The sequence below is a fragment of the Euprymna scolopes genome, chromosome 23, assembly GCF_053919585.1.
Source record: "Euprymna scolopes isolate OS-2025 chromosome 23, ASM5391958v1, whole genome shotgun sequence".
Classification (NCBI taxonomy): Eukaryota; Metazoa; Mollusca; class Cephalopoda; order Sepiida; family Sepiolidae; genus Euprymna; species Euprymna scolopes.
The window spans coordinates 78,025,873-78,043,739 of NC_136504.1; the positions used below are offsets into that span (position 1 = coordinate 78,025,873).

General features: G+C 34.5%; 1 protein-coding gene across 2 annotated transcripts in view; it reads right to left on the minus strand.

Annotated features, from left to right (window-relative positions):
* Positions 1–17,867, minus strand: part of LOC145246025 (protein-lysine N-trimethyltransferase SMYD5-like) — a 60,917-nt gene that overhangs the window by 8,926 nt on the left and 34,124 nt on the right. For both annotated transcript variants that reach the window (XM_080107849.1, XM_080107850.1), the window contains exons 9-10: positions 13,818–13,874; positions 4,238–4,332 (exon numbers count right to left, since the gene is read on the minus strand). In XM_080107849.1, coding sequence (XP_079963975.1) covers positions 4,238–4,332; positions 13,818–13,874 — 152 coding nt within the window. The remainder of the gene's footprint in view (positions 1–4,237; positions 4,333–13,817; positions 13,875–17,867) is intronic.

Below are 17,867 nucleotides of genomic sequence, written 5' to 3' on the forward strand. Positions count from 1 at the left end.
ACCTCCCCACCCTATCGGACCACCTCTCCAAAATATGTGATTCTACCTTTGTAGACAATTACGTGTGAACACCTTGAAAAACTTAAATGAAAGATAAACAAATATTATTTTAGAATTTAATGTAAAATGATTTCCCATGTTGAGCCATTCCAGGATTTTAGGGCAGTTAACCATTTTTTTTCTATGGGAGATAAATCTTGTGCGCTTTCTTTTTTAAGAGGGTCTTTGTGCAATTATGAGAGGGTGGAGAGATTGCCACTCTAACTTTGGGTTAACGATAGGGCTAAAGAAAATTATGTGTGAACATCCTGAAGACTTGATAGAAATAAAACAAAACAAAAACAATTTTAGGATTTAGAGTTGGGATTGGTTTCACATAAATTTAATGTAAAATAATTCACCATTCCGAAACCATTCTAGCATTTTAGGACAGTTGACAAATTTTTTTATGGGAGATAAATCATGTGCACTTTTCTTTAAGGGAAGATCTGGGGGGTTTTACGCTAATATGTAGCTTACCAACAAATTTTGTTTGGTGGGGAGCTTGCCAATCGGACTTAGTATTACTGTTAGGGCTAAAGAAAGCTTTAGGAGGAGGCTTGCCACTCCTACCTAGGGTTAGAGGTTAGGGTTAGGGGAGTTATTATTTTAAGAGGGCATTTGACATCCATATTTATGGTTGGTAGTTCATAATTATTAGCTTTTGAAAATGTTATGGCTTAGATTTTGAACATCAAATTACTTTTAAATATGTAAACTTACATAAATGAGGAGCGTGAAACTTTACAAAAATTATGACAAGCAGTCTAAATAAAATTTATTTAAACAAATGACGTCATGTTTGCAAAAGTATAAAGTATTTTTTGCTCACCTATTTAAATATCAAAACTTTATGCTAAAACTGACAAAATCGTTCACAAGTTTTGGATGAATTTGATTTTTACTTTCAACTAGCAGAGGGGTACCGTGCATAGCTCGAGTGTTTGGAGGTGTGTGTGGTTGTTAATGAAAACCTAAGAATAAGCGAAGTAAAAAAAGAAAACAGAAAAACAAACATTAAAACTTATCTGAAAAATAAAGCAGGGGGTACCCAGACGGTGTGTGTGTGTGGGGGGGGGATAAAAAAAAAACTAACGTAAGGCAAACCCTTATCCCTGAGTGGCTTCCAGGTCTTGATAAGTAGTGACCACCGTGTAAAAAAAAAACAAAAAAAACAAACGATGTTAAATGTAAAAACCTGAAAAACAAAAACAAAAAAGAAAACAGAAAAACGAACGTTAAAACTTCTGAAAAATAAAAATCGAAAAAAAAAAAAGAAAAAAAAAGACATCTCACACCACGATTTGAACCCAAAACTTTTAGATAATGACCCAACGCTCTAACCAATTGAGCTAACACAACACACATGAAATTCTCTCACTTCTTCAAATATTTAAACTAAATCAGGTCATGACGCATGCGTCATGCGTAGAACTTATCTCGTCATGAGAGGACGGTGTTTGCTGACACCCCCCCCCTGTAGAAAAGTGTTGATTTCAGGGTGAAAAGTTAACGTTTTTGGCCAATTTTTCGATATTTGTTGGGCGAAGGATGGGGCTTTCATATGAGACCAAGTTTGTGAATTTTTGTTCTGCCTGTCGAAAGTTTTTAGCAGACACACAAACATACACACATACATACATACATTTTCGCTTTTATATATATATAGACTAGCGAAGGGTACCCGGCATTGCCCGTGTGTTTGTAGGTGTGTGTGAAAAAAACCCGAAATGTGAAAAAAAAACAGGTGCCCGTGAAAAAAAAACGAAGCCTTGACACGCAGTTGGAAAATAGTAAAGTGTGAAAAAAAAACAGGTGCGCGTTTTTGATTGACGTGACGGTGATAGGTATTCAGCAGTTAGCATTTTGTGTGGGACAGTTTTTAATGAGGTCAATAAATCGGTTTGTTTGTTTTTAAAAACCCGGCTCGTCTCAAAATGAAAGCTACCATCTGATATGACAAAGTCGACATTGACCAAACGTTACTTAGCTCTCTAGAGACCACTGGCTTTCGGCCAGTAATTAGAGTCAAGTTTCGCTTTTTGTTTATACCGAAAACCGAATGTAACGCGTGCCGATGCGGGAAATGTCGAATAATTAACGTTTGAAAGTCAATAAAATTAAATAGACGGGCGAGCTCCATGGTTAAGTGTGAGATATTACAATTTATAGATGACATAAAAAGTTTAAAGAAGTTGTGAACCGAGCGAGCGCTTCTCTGAAAGAAGCCTTTTGTGAACATCGAGGAAAAGCATACATACATACATTTTCGCTTATATACATTAAGATTACATTTCTTGTCTGAGTGACACATTATTTTGTTAAACTTTCCAGTTTAAGAGTTTTTTTTTTATTTTTCAACTTCATTAGAAACTGAACACCCCTTACAAATAGTTAAATATTAATTTTGCATTTTTTTTTTTTATAATTGGTAGATTAGTGTCCATTTGATTACATAATCCACTGAAAAAAATTGTAAAAAAGATGAAAATAAAAAAAAATATTGAGGTGGGGGTACCACTTGCACACGTGAACCAAATTATTTCACATTTTCGGTTGTTCAAAACAAAACGCTGTTTAATTCATTGTTAAAAACTAATGCAATTGATAAAAGTGCACGCAAGTTATATATTTAGAAAGCTTATTTTCTTGTTTTTTCAACCATATAAATATTTTTTAAATTTGACCAGAAATAATGCAGGACTGGTTGGGATTTAATGATAGATTCTGATAACTGAATAGCTCTAATTAATGTTCTAATAACAAAATAGCTCTAACTAAATATGTAAGAACATTTTTTTATGTTCAAATTTTCAATTCTTTTTTTTTAATTTGTTCTGAAATAACAAAAAAACGTCTGTTTACAGCCATGCTATCACTGATAGTATTGCTACTGCTGCTACAAATAGTTTTTTGAAATAGAAACGATTTTTTTTTGGATATCATGATTTTAAATTGCTAGCTACCACAAGAGAAAACAACATACAATTATACTTTTAATGGATAAAAACAGTAAAAAGATTGATTTATTTAAGAGTGGGTCTCCAAAGAAAATTTATTTTCAAAATTTTCAATACTCATCATGTTGAAGTCTTCTTTTTAACACAACAAAAAATGACGAGTCAAAAGTATGTCAGATATCCCAAACTATTAAAAGTGGCATCTATTCTAATTAGTTTCCAAATTTCATGACAAAATTCTTAATACAAACACGGTACGAGCATTTACAAATCAGGAAGGGGGGGTGGTTTACAAAACCTTACTGAAAACACTGTCTTATAATAAGATTTTTATCACTTTATTTGCTTAAAACTCTTGAAATATATAATGTACATTATTATTTATTAATTCATTTGAAAGTATATTCATTTCCGAACTAAATGGTGGTATTTTGAAAACTTAAAGTGCTTTGGTTTTTAAAATATGACAATTTTAGCAGAACCCCCTTTAAATCTGTGATTATCCAAAGCTTTTATTGTCCGTGTGTATTGCTAGTTTATGATTTCAAGTTCAAGTGAACAGATACAGCTGGAATTGAAATACACTCTACTAAAGCCTGATTGTCACAGCTGGTGAATTTCAAAACTGCGATCATTAACACGCTCACACAAGATTTTCATGCAGCCTTCCAGAAGTTGTTAGAACGATAGAAGTGCATTGCAGCAGCAGATTACTTCAAAGGGGACTAGAGTTTCATGTCTGTACTATCAAGTGCCCCTACGAAAAAAGTCTGAAAACTTATAGAAGGTATCTCGTAAATAGGAAGCACTTTTGAAAAGAAAATTGTGTCTAATTACTATATTAAAAGCATTTGTTTAAAAACAGAAGCCATTGAATTCAGTGAAAAATTTTTGTACAAAAATAGGCTAAATATTTAAATATTTATTCAAGCATTTTTCAACAGATTGGACAGCTAGGATTTCTTTCATCTAATACATGTAAAATAATCACTGAGAAAAGGTTTCCCGAACTATACAAAGTTTTGTGCAAGACAATCAAAATGTCTCATTCAATTTGCTAGCATGATTAATGATTCACACTAACCTCTGTCTGTGACCCATAAAAAAATACACACACACACATTACATATGATAGAAAGTAACTATCATTGATTTACTGCTTTTACTGACATGTGCAACAAGCAATGACACCGATTCATACATATATATCAATTAGTTCAAAATTAGATTTTTTTTACCTCTCCCGGTGCTATATTTTCTAGGGCTACAATTTGCAGTTTGTGACAATTGTGAGGAAATTGTACTTCAGCATTTGGAATACAGCTGTGATTACCTGAAAAAGGGAATTTATAAATAAATTGTGCAAACTTTTTAATAAATTAATTTTTTTTATTAACAAAAATAATAAAAATAAAAACTCTTTAATCTTTAGGGCTGCGACAACAGCATATTCTTTTCATTCTTTTGACTCTCAAGTTTATGTCCGACACAGTAAGACACAGTCAATCAACCGAGAACCACAGCCGTCTATATAAAAACATATAAGATATTAATGGATATATACTCAAGAGTCAAAACAATGAAAAGAATACGCTGTTGTCACAGCCCTATTAATCAATGCCTGTACGCTTTTCAGTCATTACTGAAGTTTCATGGAAAGGAGAATGAAATGAGAAGGGTGAGCGGAGAATGTATCAAACACAAAAGTATCATAATCTGAAAGCTGCGTGTTCAATCCCTGTACAAGGTAGTATTTCTTAATTTTCCTTTCACTCATATCCAAAAGCAAATTGCATTAAATAATATCCAAAAATAAACAGGCTATAAATAGTTTAATAAACATTATCCAGAATAATCTTTGAAGATTAAAATAGTTCTTTTCTTGTGTTTCCACGGGATTTTGATTATGTTTCTAATTCAATCGTTTTTTTTTTATTTTCAGATTCCACTTTCTTCACCCTTCTTTATGACGACTTAAAAAAAAAGTGAATGCATAGTGTTGTGTTTTCAATAAAGAAAGTACTTCTTCGGAGAAACAACAGACTAGACAACTAGTTGCATAATATGTAGTGAAAGTATTGTGGTTTTGAAAGAGTACAATCTTCAGCGTCACTATGAAACAAAACATCTATCAACATATTTAAAATTTTCTGAAAAGTTATGCTCTGAGAAATATGATGATATGTGTTTTAGAAACTTAAAGAAACTTTTTCACAAGAAAGTTTGCTGAAAATGAATCTATCACTCAAACCAATTAGAAAATAGTATATAAAATAGATGGCAGAAAAAAAATGTTTAATGATGGCAACTTCATCAAAGAGTGTATGATGGAAGCAGCAAATGATTTGCGCCTTGAGAAATCTGATTTCCTTGGAAGTATTAGTATTTTGGCAAGCTCATTTATGCGGAGAACTTGGAGAGAACAAACATGCGAAAAAGCTAGGAACTTTTTGTGGTATTCTTTAGTGTTGGATGAGTCTATTGATGTCTCGAGTACGTCACAACTTCCCGTGTTCATTCATCGTGTCAATTTGGTCTCTCAGATAATGGAAAAATTAGCATCCGTTTGCAGCATGCATGGAACAATAATTGGAAAAGGCATTTTCATGGAGGTGCAGAAAACTTTTCTTAAGTGGAATCAACTTCAAGGTGTTACAGTTGATGAAGGAAAAACATGGCTGGAATGAGGGATCTATTGGGACACATCAGGACTAAGTTGGAAGATTTGCAAATTCCATGTGCGCTGTTCATACACTGCATCATACATCAGCAAGCACTCTGTGAGAAAGACTTAGATATATCTTGTGTACTGAAACCAGTCATTTCTACTGTGAACTTCATTCGGGGAGATGCACTCAATCACCATCAGTTCCGAGCTTTTCTTGAAGAAATTGATTCTGATTTCTATGACGTGCCTTATAACACAGCAATAAGGTGGCTTAGTTATGGTAAACTCCTGTTTCATTTTTAGAACCTCCAAAATGAAATAGATATTTTTCTCAGTGAAAAAGCTGATCCACAGCTGTCTGATTTTACCTGACTGTCAAAGTTGTTATTTTTGGTTGAAATTACATCCCATATGAATTGAACTTGAAAGGATAACCTTTACAGAATTATCAGGAGACTTTGGAGAAAGCTGTCATTGTTTGAAGCACAACTAGTAAGAGAAAACTTTTTCTCATTTTCACTGTTTCAGAGAGTTTTGCGCTACAATTGCCAAAGATGTCAACCTTGATTTTCTGAAAAAGATTATTCGTAACTTGAAGGAACATCTTTTAAATACATTTTCAGATCTTGACAAAATTGAGCAAGGCATTTATCTGTTCAAGAATCTGTTTGATTGTAATCTCAATGTGCCAGTTGAATTAAAGATGGAGTTCATTGATTTGCAAGCACAGAGAAGGAAAACTTGTTGCGTTTTACAGTTACTTGCATCATGATAACTTTTGCTTTTGTTTATAGCACGTGCACCACTCATGATTAACATGGAATGTTAAACTTATTTTTTTGTCTTTTTTCTCAGACCTCCCATTCTGATTGCAAGCATTGAGTAGAATGATTATGCAGCCCGCATTTGTCATTCTATTAGTTATCTGGCCGGCAGTAAAAAAAAATTTTGGTGACCGCTAATATAAAGGAACATAATGAATAAAAAAAGTGAGATGGGGGAAAGAGGGAGGCTAAGTAACTAACTACAATAAAGCAATACACAGGGTTTAGTTTACTTTTAAATAATATAATAATAAAACACAGATTTTATTAAAAATGTGCTCATGTGAAAAACTGACTATAATTTCTATGACTTATGTGTATTTTCACATTTTTATTATTACTATTATTATTTTTTTATCATTAAGATTAATATTCTTATTATTAAGAGTATTATTTTCATTATTTCTATTATAGCATATACAGTTACATTTAATTGAAACACCCCCCCATGCCATGAAGTGAAAATAACTACCTTAAAAAAGCAATGACCACCACAGATGAAAGTGCTCTGTATGTAGGTCACTGTATGACAGTGACTTACATTTGAAGAGAAGTGATTTGCCCAACAGTGCTTGCCAGTGCTATGAAGTGACAGTAACCACATTAGATTTCATTTTAGAATAGTTCACTGAAGCCCAACGTTAGTCATAATTGAGATTTACATAGGAATCCAATGTAAACGCAATTAGCCACCACAACTTCATTTAAGAGCAGTCCAATAGATGCAGGAAATACTCATGGTCTAGTGATTGACACAGTATGTCAGGAAGTGTCTGTGACAGTTGTACAGATAAGCAAGGTCCATTAGTAAATGCCTCAACACAGCATTAACTGCCAGTAATCATTTACTGGAGGCTGATATTGCTCATGGCCGCTAATGACCGACACTGTACACAAGGAATCAACTGTTACAGTTGCATTGACAATCAAAGATCACAAGTAAACACTTGTATACAGTACTAACTGCCAGTGATTATCACTTCCTTCCATTAGAGGCTGACACTGATGAGTTTCAGTTGCAAAAGCAGCCAGTGCCAACCAGTATACGCAAATTAATTGCCCCAAAACAGTACTAATGTGCCCCCCCCCCCCTAATGACCATAGTTTAATTTTTTTTTTTTTTTCCTGGGTGATGAAGGCTTTATCGAATCTGTGCTGGCTTTATGATATGCTTCCACTTGGCAATGCCGGTACATGAGTCCTACCAGTTTTAAATAAATTAATAAGTAATTCTTCTGGATGTTACTGAAGTGTCTGTTCATTGTTAATGAAAATGTTTAAGCATCGTGGCTGCTAGTAGAATATTTAAAATGTAACAAGTTCTTTGCATCTTTTATACATGGTTTCAAAAGCATTTTAACCAATTTTCAAATTTAAATTCTTAAAAGTTGCTTTAAAATTTTCTCTTTTAAAGAAATAATTTTAAGTTTAGATGAGAGAATCACTCTTCAACTTATATTTAACGTAGAATTATCAACAAATTCTTGGTTAATAATTGCTAATGATAACCTATTAGCATTTTTTAATGAATTAATTATTTTACCTTTAAAAATCTTAAAATTTCACAAATGATGAAAATGGTATAAATTTACTTTCAGTTCTAAAAAGAAATGTAGAAATTAATTAATTAGCAACTTTTATTAGCTTTACTAGCAGTTCAGCCCAGTTTTGCGCAGGTCCTACGTACTGTTCATAACTTTATGTGCATATGTGTATATATATATATATATATATATATATATATTTAAAAATATGACTCATGTCCAGGTAACCTACACCTAAAATTTCAAGTGTTTAGACCCAAAATTGACGGAGGAGTTTGGTAGAATCTGCCAAGGTCAACACTTTCAACTTTGACCTCTTGCAGTCAAATTTTTGCCCAAAAACTGATTAAAAAGCTTGCTGCATGTCTGAATACCCTTTATGTAAAATTTCAAATGTTTTGACCCAAAATTGGCTGAATAGTTTGCTAGAGACCACAAAGCTTAAGGGTTATTCCGTGTCAAATTGACACCTATATCTATAGATTTGGCTATAATTTGCACTACAGATAGACAATATAGGAACTAAGAAATCCTGAAAATTTGAGCACATAACTCCAAGCAGTTCCCAATTTAGAGCATTTTTTGTTTTGGCATAGGCACATAATGTGACGCCTAGGCGACAATTTTGTGATGTCATTTCTTTGAATATTTGCTGATTGAAAGATCGTATGGCTCTAAAAATTCACACAGGTAAGTTTTTTGACCCAAGGAATAAAAAATGGCATCAGATTTTCTCAAAAATGAAGCCTAAGAGTTTTTGGAATTTTTCACATGTGCCCCAAAAGCGAATAAAAAAAGGGTGTGGCTGGCATAGTAACGCATTACTTTTTTCATATATTTTTTTTAGAAACAATAAATTGTCTTTGGCCCAAAAATGGTTAAAAGTTCTTGTTTCATTCACTCACAGTTTCTATTGAAAGTCGGTTATATTTTTGATGATAATGAAAAATATCCCCGCCCCCCATTGGATAATCAATTTAGACATGTGTTAAACTTATGTCACACCTTAATTTTGGAATAAATTTTGGAGTAAGCCAGATGCTAAAAGTAAACAGGCTCAATTCCATAAGATATTTACAATCAAAGTAGTTCTAACAAAGGCTTTCTCCATATATTTATCTCGCATATTTAATTGTGTCTCCACCAAAAATGGTTAAAAGTTCTTGTTTTGTTGACTCACATTGTCTGTTGAAAGTAAAGACTTTTGAAAAAGTCTTGAGACATTCAAAAACTATGTACACTCATTTTCTGCCTTTTTGACTCCTCTCCTTGTTCCTTTTCCTTATACAAAACATGGCAATTTTGATAAGGACTGTTTGTTTTAGCTAGGCCCCTCTTTGAGTGAACATACTATTTCATACACAAAAACAAACTTGAACTATTCTCTAAGAAGCAACCAGTTTTGATCTGTATGGGGTTAAGTCAGGGGAGTGACCATTCGTGCCAAATTCCATAAATTTCATCTTCAAACAGGCGTCCATTAAAAAAAGTTGAATAAATAAAAATAAAGATAAAGCAGTTGCAGTGAAATCGTATTCAGAAAAGACTTCACAACTAAAGTCAGCATTCAACATTTACATGCTGCTGTGTTCTTTATGCCACTGAGATGCAGAAATGGTTTTTTGATACTCTTGGTCAGTTATTGCGTATGTCCTTCCAATACATGTTGTTGGGAATACAACACAAAGAATTTTCTTGATGGGAACAAGCCATGTATCATCAATCTGCGGCCAACTGGTGTGATGTCAGAGATATAAAGGATTGATGGCAAATCAGTCATGAATATCAATATATAGTTCGTCCACACGGGACAACTTATGGCCAATTTGTAATGTTGATAATAGTACAAAAAGGTGACTAGCTCTGGTTGCTGGCACTGGAAAACCTTGCTTCAAGTGACTTTCTCACCTTCTCCATGATTTCCTTACTGATCGCAAAGAAACGGATGGCAGACATCTGGCAGATAGCAAGCATAGCTTTATAATCAAAGATTTGATTATTTAAGAGGGCATTGAAGTGACCGCTTAACCACATGGCGTTTTACTGAACCACCAATTTCATCACAAGGGGATTTTCCATGACTGGTGGCGAAGAAAACCCACTCACCTTCGATACCGAAGTCCTCCTTATGCAAACATAAATTGATGAAATTCTTAAGTTTTTATATTGAGCCCTGCAGCCATCATTTGTTCACATGTGGTAATAAGGTTTGGATTAAGTGAACAGTCAGTGTCTGAGTTTGATACACGAATGCAATGTCATGAGTTTTGTCATTGGAAATAAAACATAATGAAATGTGCTTTAGCTGCTGATCAGAATCTCTGTAGTAAATCACCTCTGAGTGCAGGGTGCAATATACCTTGCTCTAATGATAACTTTGAATTTTGTCTTGTATTAAAAATTGAAAGTTTTCTGCAAAGTCTCCCAGAACAATTAGATATGAGTGTCTAGTAAGATTATCAAAAGTATCAATCAACAGATCTTTATATTCTGCATATGTTAATGTTGCATGGCTGGTTGTGTCCCATTGACTAAAATGAAACTCGTCATCAGGGTTCAAATCATACAACTCCTCATCCAAGAATTTCTGCAATGCTTCTCTATCAGGGCAGTTTTCAAAGCGATGCATCATATGCTCTTTGTTAGAAGAATCACAAACTAACTTTGAAATCAAATCTTTGTAAGCGATGTTCCACTTCATGGCATCAACAAGAAGTTTGACATTCTGATGTACGTCACAAAACAAAATGTGTACCTGTAGATCCAGCTAAAACACACCACTTACAACATCCAGTTGTTCAGGCAAATTACACACTATCAAGCGAACACCTTTTGCTAAACTAACAAAATTTTTTTTTGCATTTTGTATTTGGTGGCCGTATTCATCATTCTCATACATTTGTATTATCGTGTCGACTGTCTCCGGGAAAAATCGAGTTAGGTTTGACAAAATACTATTTGTCAGTTCTCTGGCAGTTCGAATAACATACTCAGACACCTTGAAGAATTTGGAGTTGTACTCATGAGACCAGAATTCAGGAGCAAGTGTCATGATTTGGATTTGATTAGGAGTTGAAGCACTCTTTAACTTCTCTTTCATCAGATAATGTAATTGATCCAGTTCTGCTGTTTTTTCTTTGATGTCTGTTTCACTGGGCATTAATTCTGCACAGTCAGTTCACCAACGCCAACTTTATCACGATAGACATGTCACTTTTGAATGTTTCAACAGTTTGTTCTAACTTCCTTTTGATGCTATGAACACGGCTATGAGAAGCAACACTGTGCAGAACTACAGGGAAAACATCCATGGATACCAGTTTCGCACTCAAGGTTTTTCGTGAAGTTTTCACAGAATCCGACTGGTTTGTAGTCTGGATCCATTGTGTCATCAAGACTCAGATATTTCTTTGTGCACTGACAACAAAGAAAGTGACCTGGCGTTACATTATACCCTCTTGCCTCCAGACCTTTTGCCATCTGTAAAGATATTAGTCGTTTACCTTTGACCTCTTGTGTTGTAAAAACCCACCACAACACTTCTTTGTGGTCTTTGCTCTATCACAAACAATATTTTGGAAATATTGCTTGTGATAGAAACAAATGGTTGATAATTCACCTTTATTTTCCTTCAGTCCAAAAAATCAAATTTACAAAATAATTTGTCTCAACAATTCCTTGCTCCAAGTCTAATAGATTCTCAAGTTCTTTGCACCGATTATAGTCAAACTTGTGACACTCAAATTGAAAAATGTGTGTATAAACTCCACAAAACACAAGAAATTGAAACAATTTTATATCCTTTGCATTCTTAACCTTCTTAGATCACATATCAACAAAAATTAGTAGTGCTTTGCATTTTGTTGATGTGGCAGTGACTTCAAGAAGTATGGTCAAGTCAAGAAATCTTGTGATTTTAAGAAAAATGCTGATTTTCAGGAAAACCAAATGTTTTTTTGTCAAGTTTTGCTGCTATAATCAACATTTTTATATTTTCAGATAAATTCCATGTAGTTTTAAGTATCCCTGCATGAAAAGCAATAAAATTTTATATTTTGATCATTTTAGGTCACTTTTATTATTTTGGAATTTTAATTTTTTGACACTTTATGGTAGGTTAGAAATATTCAGGAAGCTATATAGAAAATCAGAGCGAAAAAAAATCACATTTTCAGGAAAATATAAACAAAAATTTAAAAAGTTGTGTCAAAATGACTGCCCATAGTCTTTTGAGGGCTAAAAAGTTTCTCAAGACGTTTCTTAATCAAAATTCTTGGCTTGAGATAGTACTAGAAGTTTCTGAAGATTTTTACCATCCTATTACTAGTTTCTTATAAAAAAAAAAGAAGCATACTTTTATCCAGCTTGGTGTTTCCAAACCTCATCAACTAATCTTGAAAACGGCTAGGTCGTTGAAATTGTTACCGGAACTTAACTGTTTTAGTATCTGGCTTACATCCAAATTTATTCCAAAATTAAGGTGTGACATAAGTTTACTACATGTCTAAATTGATTATCATATCCAATAGAGGGAGGGAATATTTTTCATCATCAAAAATATACCCAACTTGCAACAGAAACTGAGAGTGAACAAAACAAGAACTTTCAACCATTTTTGGTCCAAAGATAATTTATTGTGTCTAAAAAAAATATGAAAAAAGCAATGAGTTACCATACCAACCACACCCTTTTTTTCATTCGATTTTGGGACACATGTGAAAAAATCCAAAAACTCTTAATATCTCTATAAGGCTTCATTTTTTAGAAAATCTGATGCCATTTTTGGACCTGTGTGAATTTTTAGAGCCACACGACAGAAATGACATCACCAAATTGTCACATCATGCGACTAACGCCAAAACAAAAAATGCTCTAAATTGGAAACCGCTTGGAGTTATGTGCTCAAATTTTCAGGATTTCTTAGTTCCTATATTGTCTATCTGCAGTGCAAACTATAGCCAGATCTGGGGGATATGAGTTTTAAAATCCCATATTTCTGGATGATTTGACACGGAATGACCCTCAAATCTTTTGAACTTTGACCCCTTGGCAATCAAATTTTCAATTAAAAAGCTTGCCCTATGTCTGAATACACTTTATGTAAAATTTCAAATGTTTAAACTAAAAATTGGCTAAGTAATTTGGTAGAGACCGCAGGTCAAATTCTTTTTTAACATTGACCTCAATTTTGACCCCTTAACATTTATTGTTTTGGGCTCAAATCAAATTAAAATGTTTGATCCATGTCCAAGTAACCTGAATCTAAAATTTCAAGTGTTCAGACCCAAAATTGGTGGAGTAGTTTGGTAGAATTTTCAAAGGTGAAATTGTTGAACTTTGACCCCTTGACAACTAAATTTCTGGCCGAAAACTGAGTAAAAGGATTTTCCCAAATCTCAATACCCCTTATGTTAAATCTCGAGTCTGCAGACTGAAAACTGACAGAGTAATTTGGTAGGGAAATGTACATACACAGACAGAAAGACACACACACACACACACACACACACACACATACTCACAGACAATTCCACTTTTATAGACACATAGATAATCTAAGCAACTACTTTTATTATGTCTATAAGAAATAATTTAAAAATTAAAACAATTTGGTAAAACATTCATAAAAATAAGCTGCTGCATTATAATTGTCACAAGTGCATCAGTATTTTTCTGTTTACAAAATAGATTTTATAAGAATTCATACAAAGTAAGAAACACATAAAAAAAAGGATCATTAATGATAGATTAAGTATTAAAAAAATATGAAGAAACAACTTACAGCAACTTTGCAAAGAATAAAGTCCTGATCCTTCACAATTAAGAAATGTCCCGGATTCTAAAACAAAAATTTTTTTTTTAAATACTGGATTATAGAAAATATAACAACTATTTTGTATAAACTATTATTTTCGATATATTCTGATTAATGAATAAAATTTATTTTTCTTTTTACATTTGAATTTAAATTAACATTTCAATATTTCATTAGAAATATGCAAAAAAAATGTAATTATATTCATATTTTAACACAAACACTATTTGTAAAATATTGCCTCATGCTAGGCTAGACTAACTGAAAATGTTTTAGAAAAAGTCAAGTAAGTTATGAAACAAACAGTCAATTATAAGAATGTGTAATATGTCAGTATGTTTGTATTTTTATGAAGTTAATTTCTTTAAATTCATAAAAATACAAAAATTACTTAATAAAGAAAGATTTTCTTATGAATCTGTGTTTTGTTTGTTCCTTTGTTAATGAAAACTTTGGTAGATAACAGAAGATACTAATAAAATAGGCAACATTTTTATCTCTATACAGTCCTTCCCAAAATGTCATCCACGAAATTATGAATCAAATTCCCAATTCTTTCTACAATTCAAGCATATTTGGTACAAATAAACTTCAGTCTATACCTTACCTGTCCAAATTTCAGTTATTGCTTTTATTGCTGTTCAATAATAAGCACACCTGGCCACAATATGTAAAATTGTCAATAACTTTTGACATTGCTGTGAGATCCATGTAGTACACCACTTGACAACATTGCCACCGACCCCAAAGCTGTTTCCATATCAACCTTCATTCTGGTTGTTTCATTGTCTCTTACATTGGTAGTTGCCGATGAGTGCGCAGTGGTTCACAAGTATAAAAATAAAATACAAACTCTGACACATTCAGCAAATATCAGTTGCATTCTGGGTGTGGGTGTGTGTGACACCATCAATTCTCTGCATGTTAACGTCCATATCTATATCTACTGTCGAGGCTGTGTTTGTCAGTCAGTTGATCAATTTATTTCCCCATCTCCTCTAAGTTATTACCTGCATTCTCTTGTGTCCAACTCGAAACCATCCTTAGCTGTTATGAACTGTTTCAAAATCCATGGCCACAACTAAAACTGCCCAAAAACCGACTGTAAATATACCTTTTATGTCTAGATTTTTGTTTGCCACACCTTGACCAACAATCTTGTGTCAGCTTCCTTTTGTGTATCTTTGTGAACAACTTCCTAACCATTGTTCTATTGATAAACCCACTTCCCCTTTCTTTTGTCATACTTTTTTTTTTCACCCACTTCCCAATATTTGGGGTGGGGGTGAGGGGACTGATAGTTTCACACTGCCCTAATTTAGACTGTGAAGGAGTTTTTCAGTTCAGGAAGAATTTCAGGATTGTTTTAATAGACATTACTTTTGAGATAACCTCACAGATATAAATTGGGAGAGGAGGAGCAAGGGCTACCGACTGTAAAGCCCATCCAGGATCACATCTGCTGATGAGACAATCATTAAAGTGGCTGATCATATCATTGAATTGCAGTAAAGCAATGACCTTTTGTTTAATGGAAATTGCTCCAAACAAGGCTTGAAGACATTTGATGTAAGGAGCTAAGAACAACAATCATTGCAATGATAGGAGATTTCTCTTAGCATTAGTCTAGAAAAGACCAAAGCTATAGGTAGGAGGAAAATAGTCAGCAGAAAGAGAGATCCACAAATCTGCAGTTTTTATAAAGAAGCTACTGGAATAGAAAGCTGTATTACAATGCATTACTGTATTAACAATTCCATGGTTGACATTTTTTATGCATGCGTTCAAAAATGAATTTTTACAAGTGTTTATTTATGACTAGCATTGATACCCGGCCTTGCCCGGGTCAACATGAAGTTCCGTTTGGACACAACTGCTATACTAAGGATATTTCATTATTATATGTCATCTCGATCATGGGCAACGTTGATACCTCACAACAATTTAAAAAATAAATACGAACAAAACATGAAAATGTAACAGAATAAGTACATGACAACCTCCTCATCAGATATTTCGGCAGAAAGGATACGAAGAGAAAGAAGCTACTCTTGGGTACTTTTTGTTACCCTTGCGCTGAACCCCATACCCCCCAAAAAATAAATCAAAACTTTTCTTTCAATCAAAATAGCAGGGAGTGTCTGGGCTCAAACATGAAACGTGAAAGAGGGGAAGAAGGCAAAAATTCACAGGCAAACGCTTTTGGCCACACAGCCACGAGTGCTTATGATGTCATGATGTTGCTTTTAAAACATAATTTTAGTTTAATACACATGCGTGACTTGCAAAAAAGCAACAGGAAAAATGGACCATCCTTCCAAAAAGTGGTTCAGTTGACGGCCACAGAATGATTTTTTTTCTTCTAATTTTCACATATTATGCATTGCCCTTTCGACCTGGTCGGATGCAGATGCCAAAAGTTTTTAGTAGCCATACAAGCAAACACACATACAGGTTCGCTTTATATAATAGACTAGCAGGGCTCTTCGGTGTTGCTCAGAGCAATAGTAAAACTTATTTCTATTAAAACTTCTATCTTTCTCTTTCTATCCTTCTGTTTACCTCTCTTTCCCCAAACCCCTTTCTCCTCCACAGCTTAATTTCGATTTAGCTAGACATACGAGGAGCGTGCAATAAGTAATGCCCTGACCCCCTTCCAGTTGTCTGATCTAGCTGAAATTTTGTATGTGCAATGATTTATATCTCTACGGGTTATGTGGCAAATTTCAGCTCTGAACAAATTGTGGTTTCTCTTTTACAGGTGTTTGAACTGAGTCAGGTGTGAAATGGAGCCTGTTGAATGTCGAGCAGTGATCCGGTTTTTGTATTTGAAAGAACACACACCACAGGAGACTTTTGATGAAATAAAAGAAACTTATGGTGGTAATGCCCCATCATATGACCTTGTAAAACACTGGCATCGTGAATTCAAACATGGCCGGAAGTTTGTGGAAACAGCTCCCAGACCTGGTCGCCCCCCACTTCTGCCATTGATGAGGCATCTGTCCGTCAAGTTGAGGCTGCCATTTCGGAAGATCGGCACATTACTATTCGCCAAATAGCCCAAGATGTCAAAATTAGTACAGGGTGTGTGGAAACTATCATTCATGACCATTTTCATATGCATAAGGTGTCTGCCAGATGGATTCCCAGGTTGCTCACACCATTCCAGAAGCGAGAACGCGTCGAGTGCTCAAGGATGAATTTGGAGATGTGCCAAGAAGATGAGTCAAAGTTTTTCAAAAGACTGATTACACAGGATGAAACCTGGGTCCATCACTATGATCCAGAGACCAAAGCCCAGTCAATGCAGTGGAAGCATTTGGACTCACCACCTTCAAAGAAGGCAAGGGTGCAGCCCTCCGCTACCAAGGTCATGCTCACAGTCTTCTGGGACCAGGACGGAGTAGTGATGACAGATTTCCTGGCAAAGGGTACCACAATTACAGGAGCCTATTATGCTTCACTTTTGAGGAAATTAAGGGAAGCTATCAAAATCAAGAGGCGGGGCAAGATCAGCAAAGGTACCCTCCTCCTGGAGGACAACACTCCGGTCCACAACTCGCATGTCGCCAGATCAGAAGCACGGGCGTGTGGTTATGAAATCCTACCCCATCCTCCCTACTCTCCTGACCTTGTACCCTCTGACTTTCATCTCTTCCCAGCCACAAAGTTGTTTTTGAAAGGAAAGTGTTTCCCAGATGATGCAGCCTTGATTTCTGAAGTCACGTCGTGGTTGAAGGACCAACTTGGGGTGTTCTACAAAAACGGTCTCCAAACGATGGGAGAAATGCATAACTCTGAGTGGTTCCTATGTAGAGAAAGACTAACAAATGTGCCAAGTTTTGTTGCTCTACTGCTATGGGAAGTGGGTCAGGGACATTACTTATTGCACGCCCCTTGTACATGCCTAATTCTCATGAAATTAGTTGTCATTTTATTTCCAAATTAGTACATAACCCACACCCCCTACCATGATGAAACCTGGCCTAATTTATCTATGGAGAATAAATAATT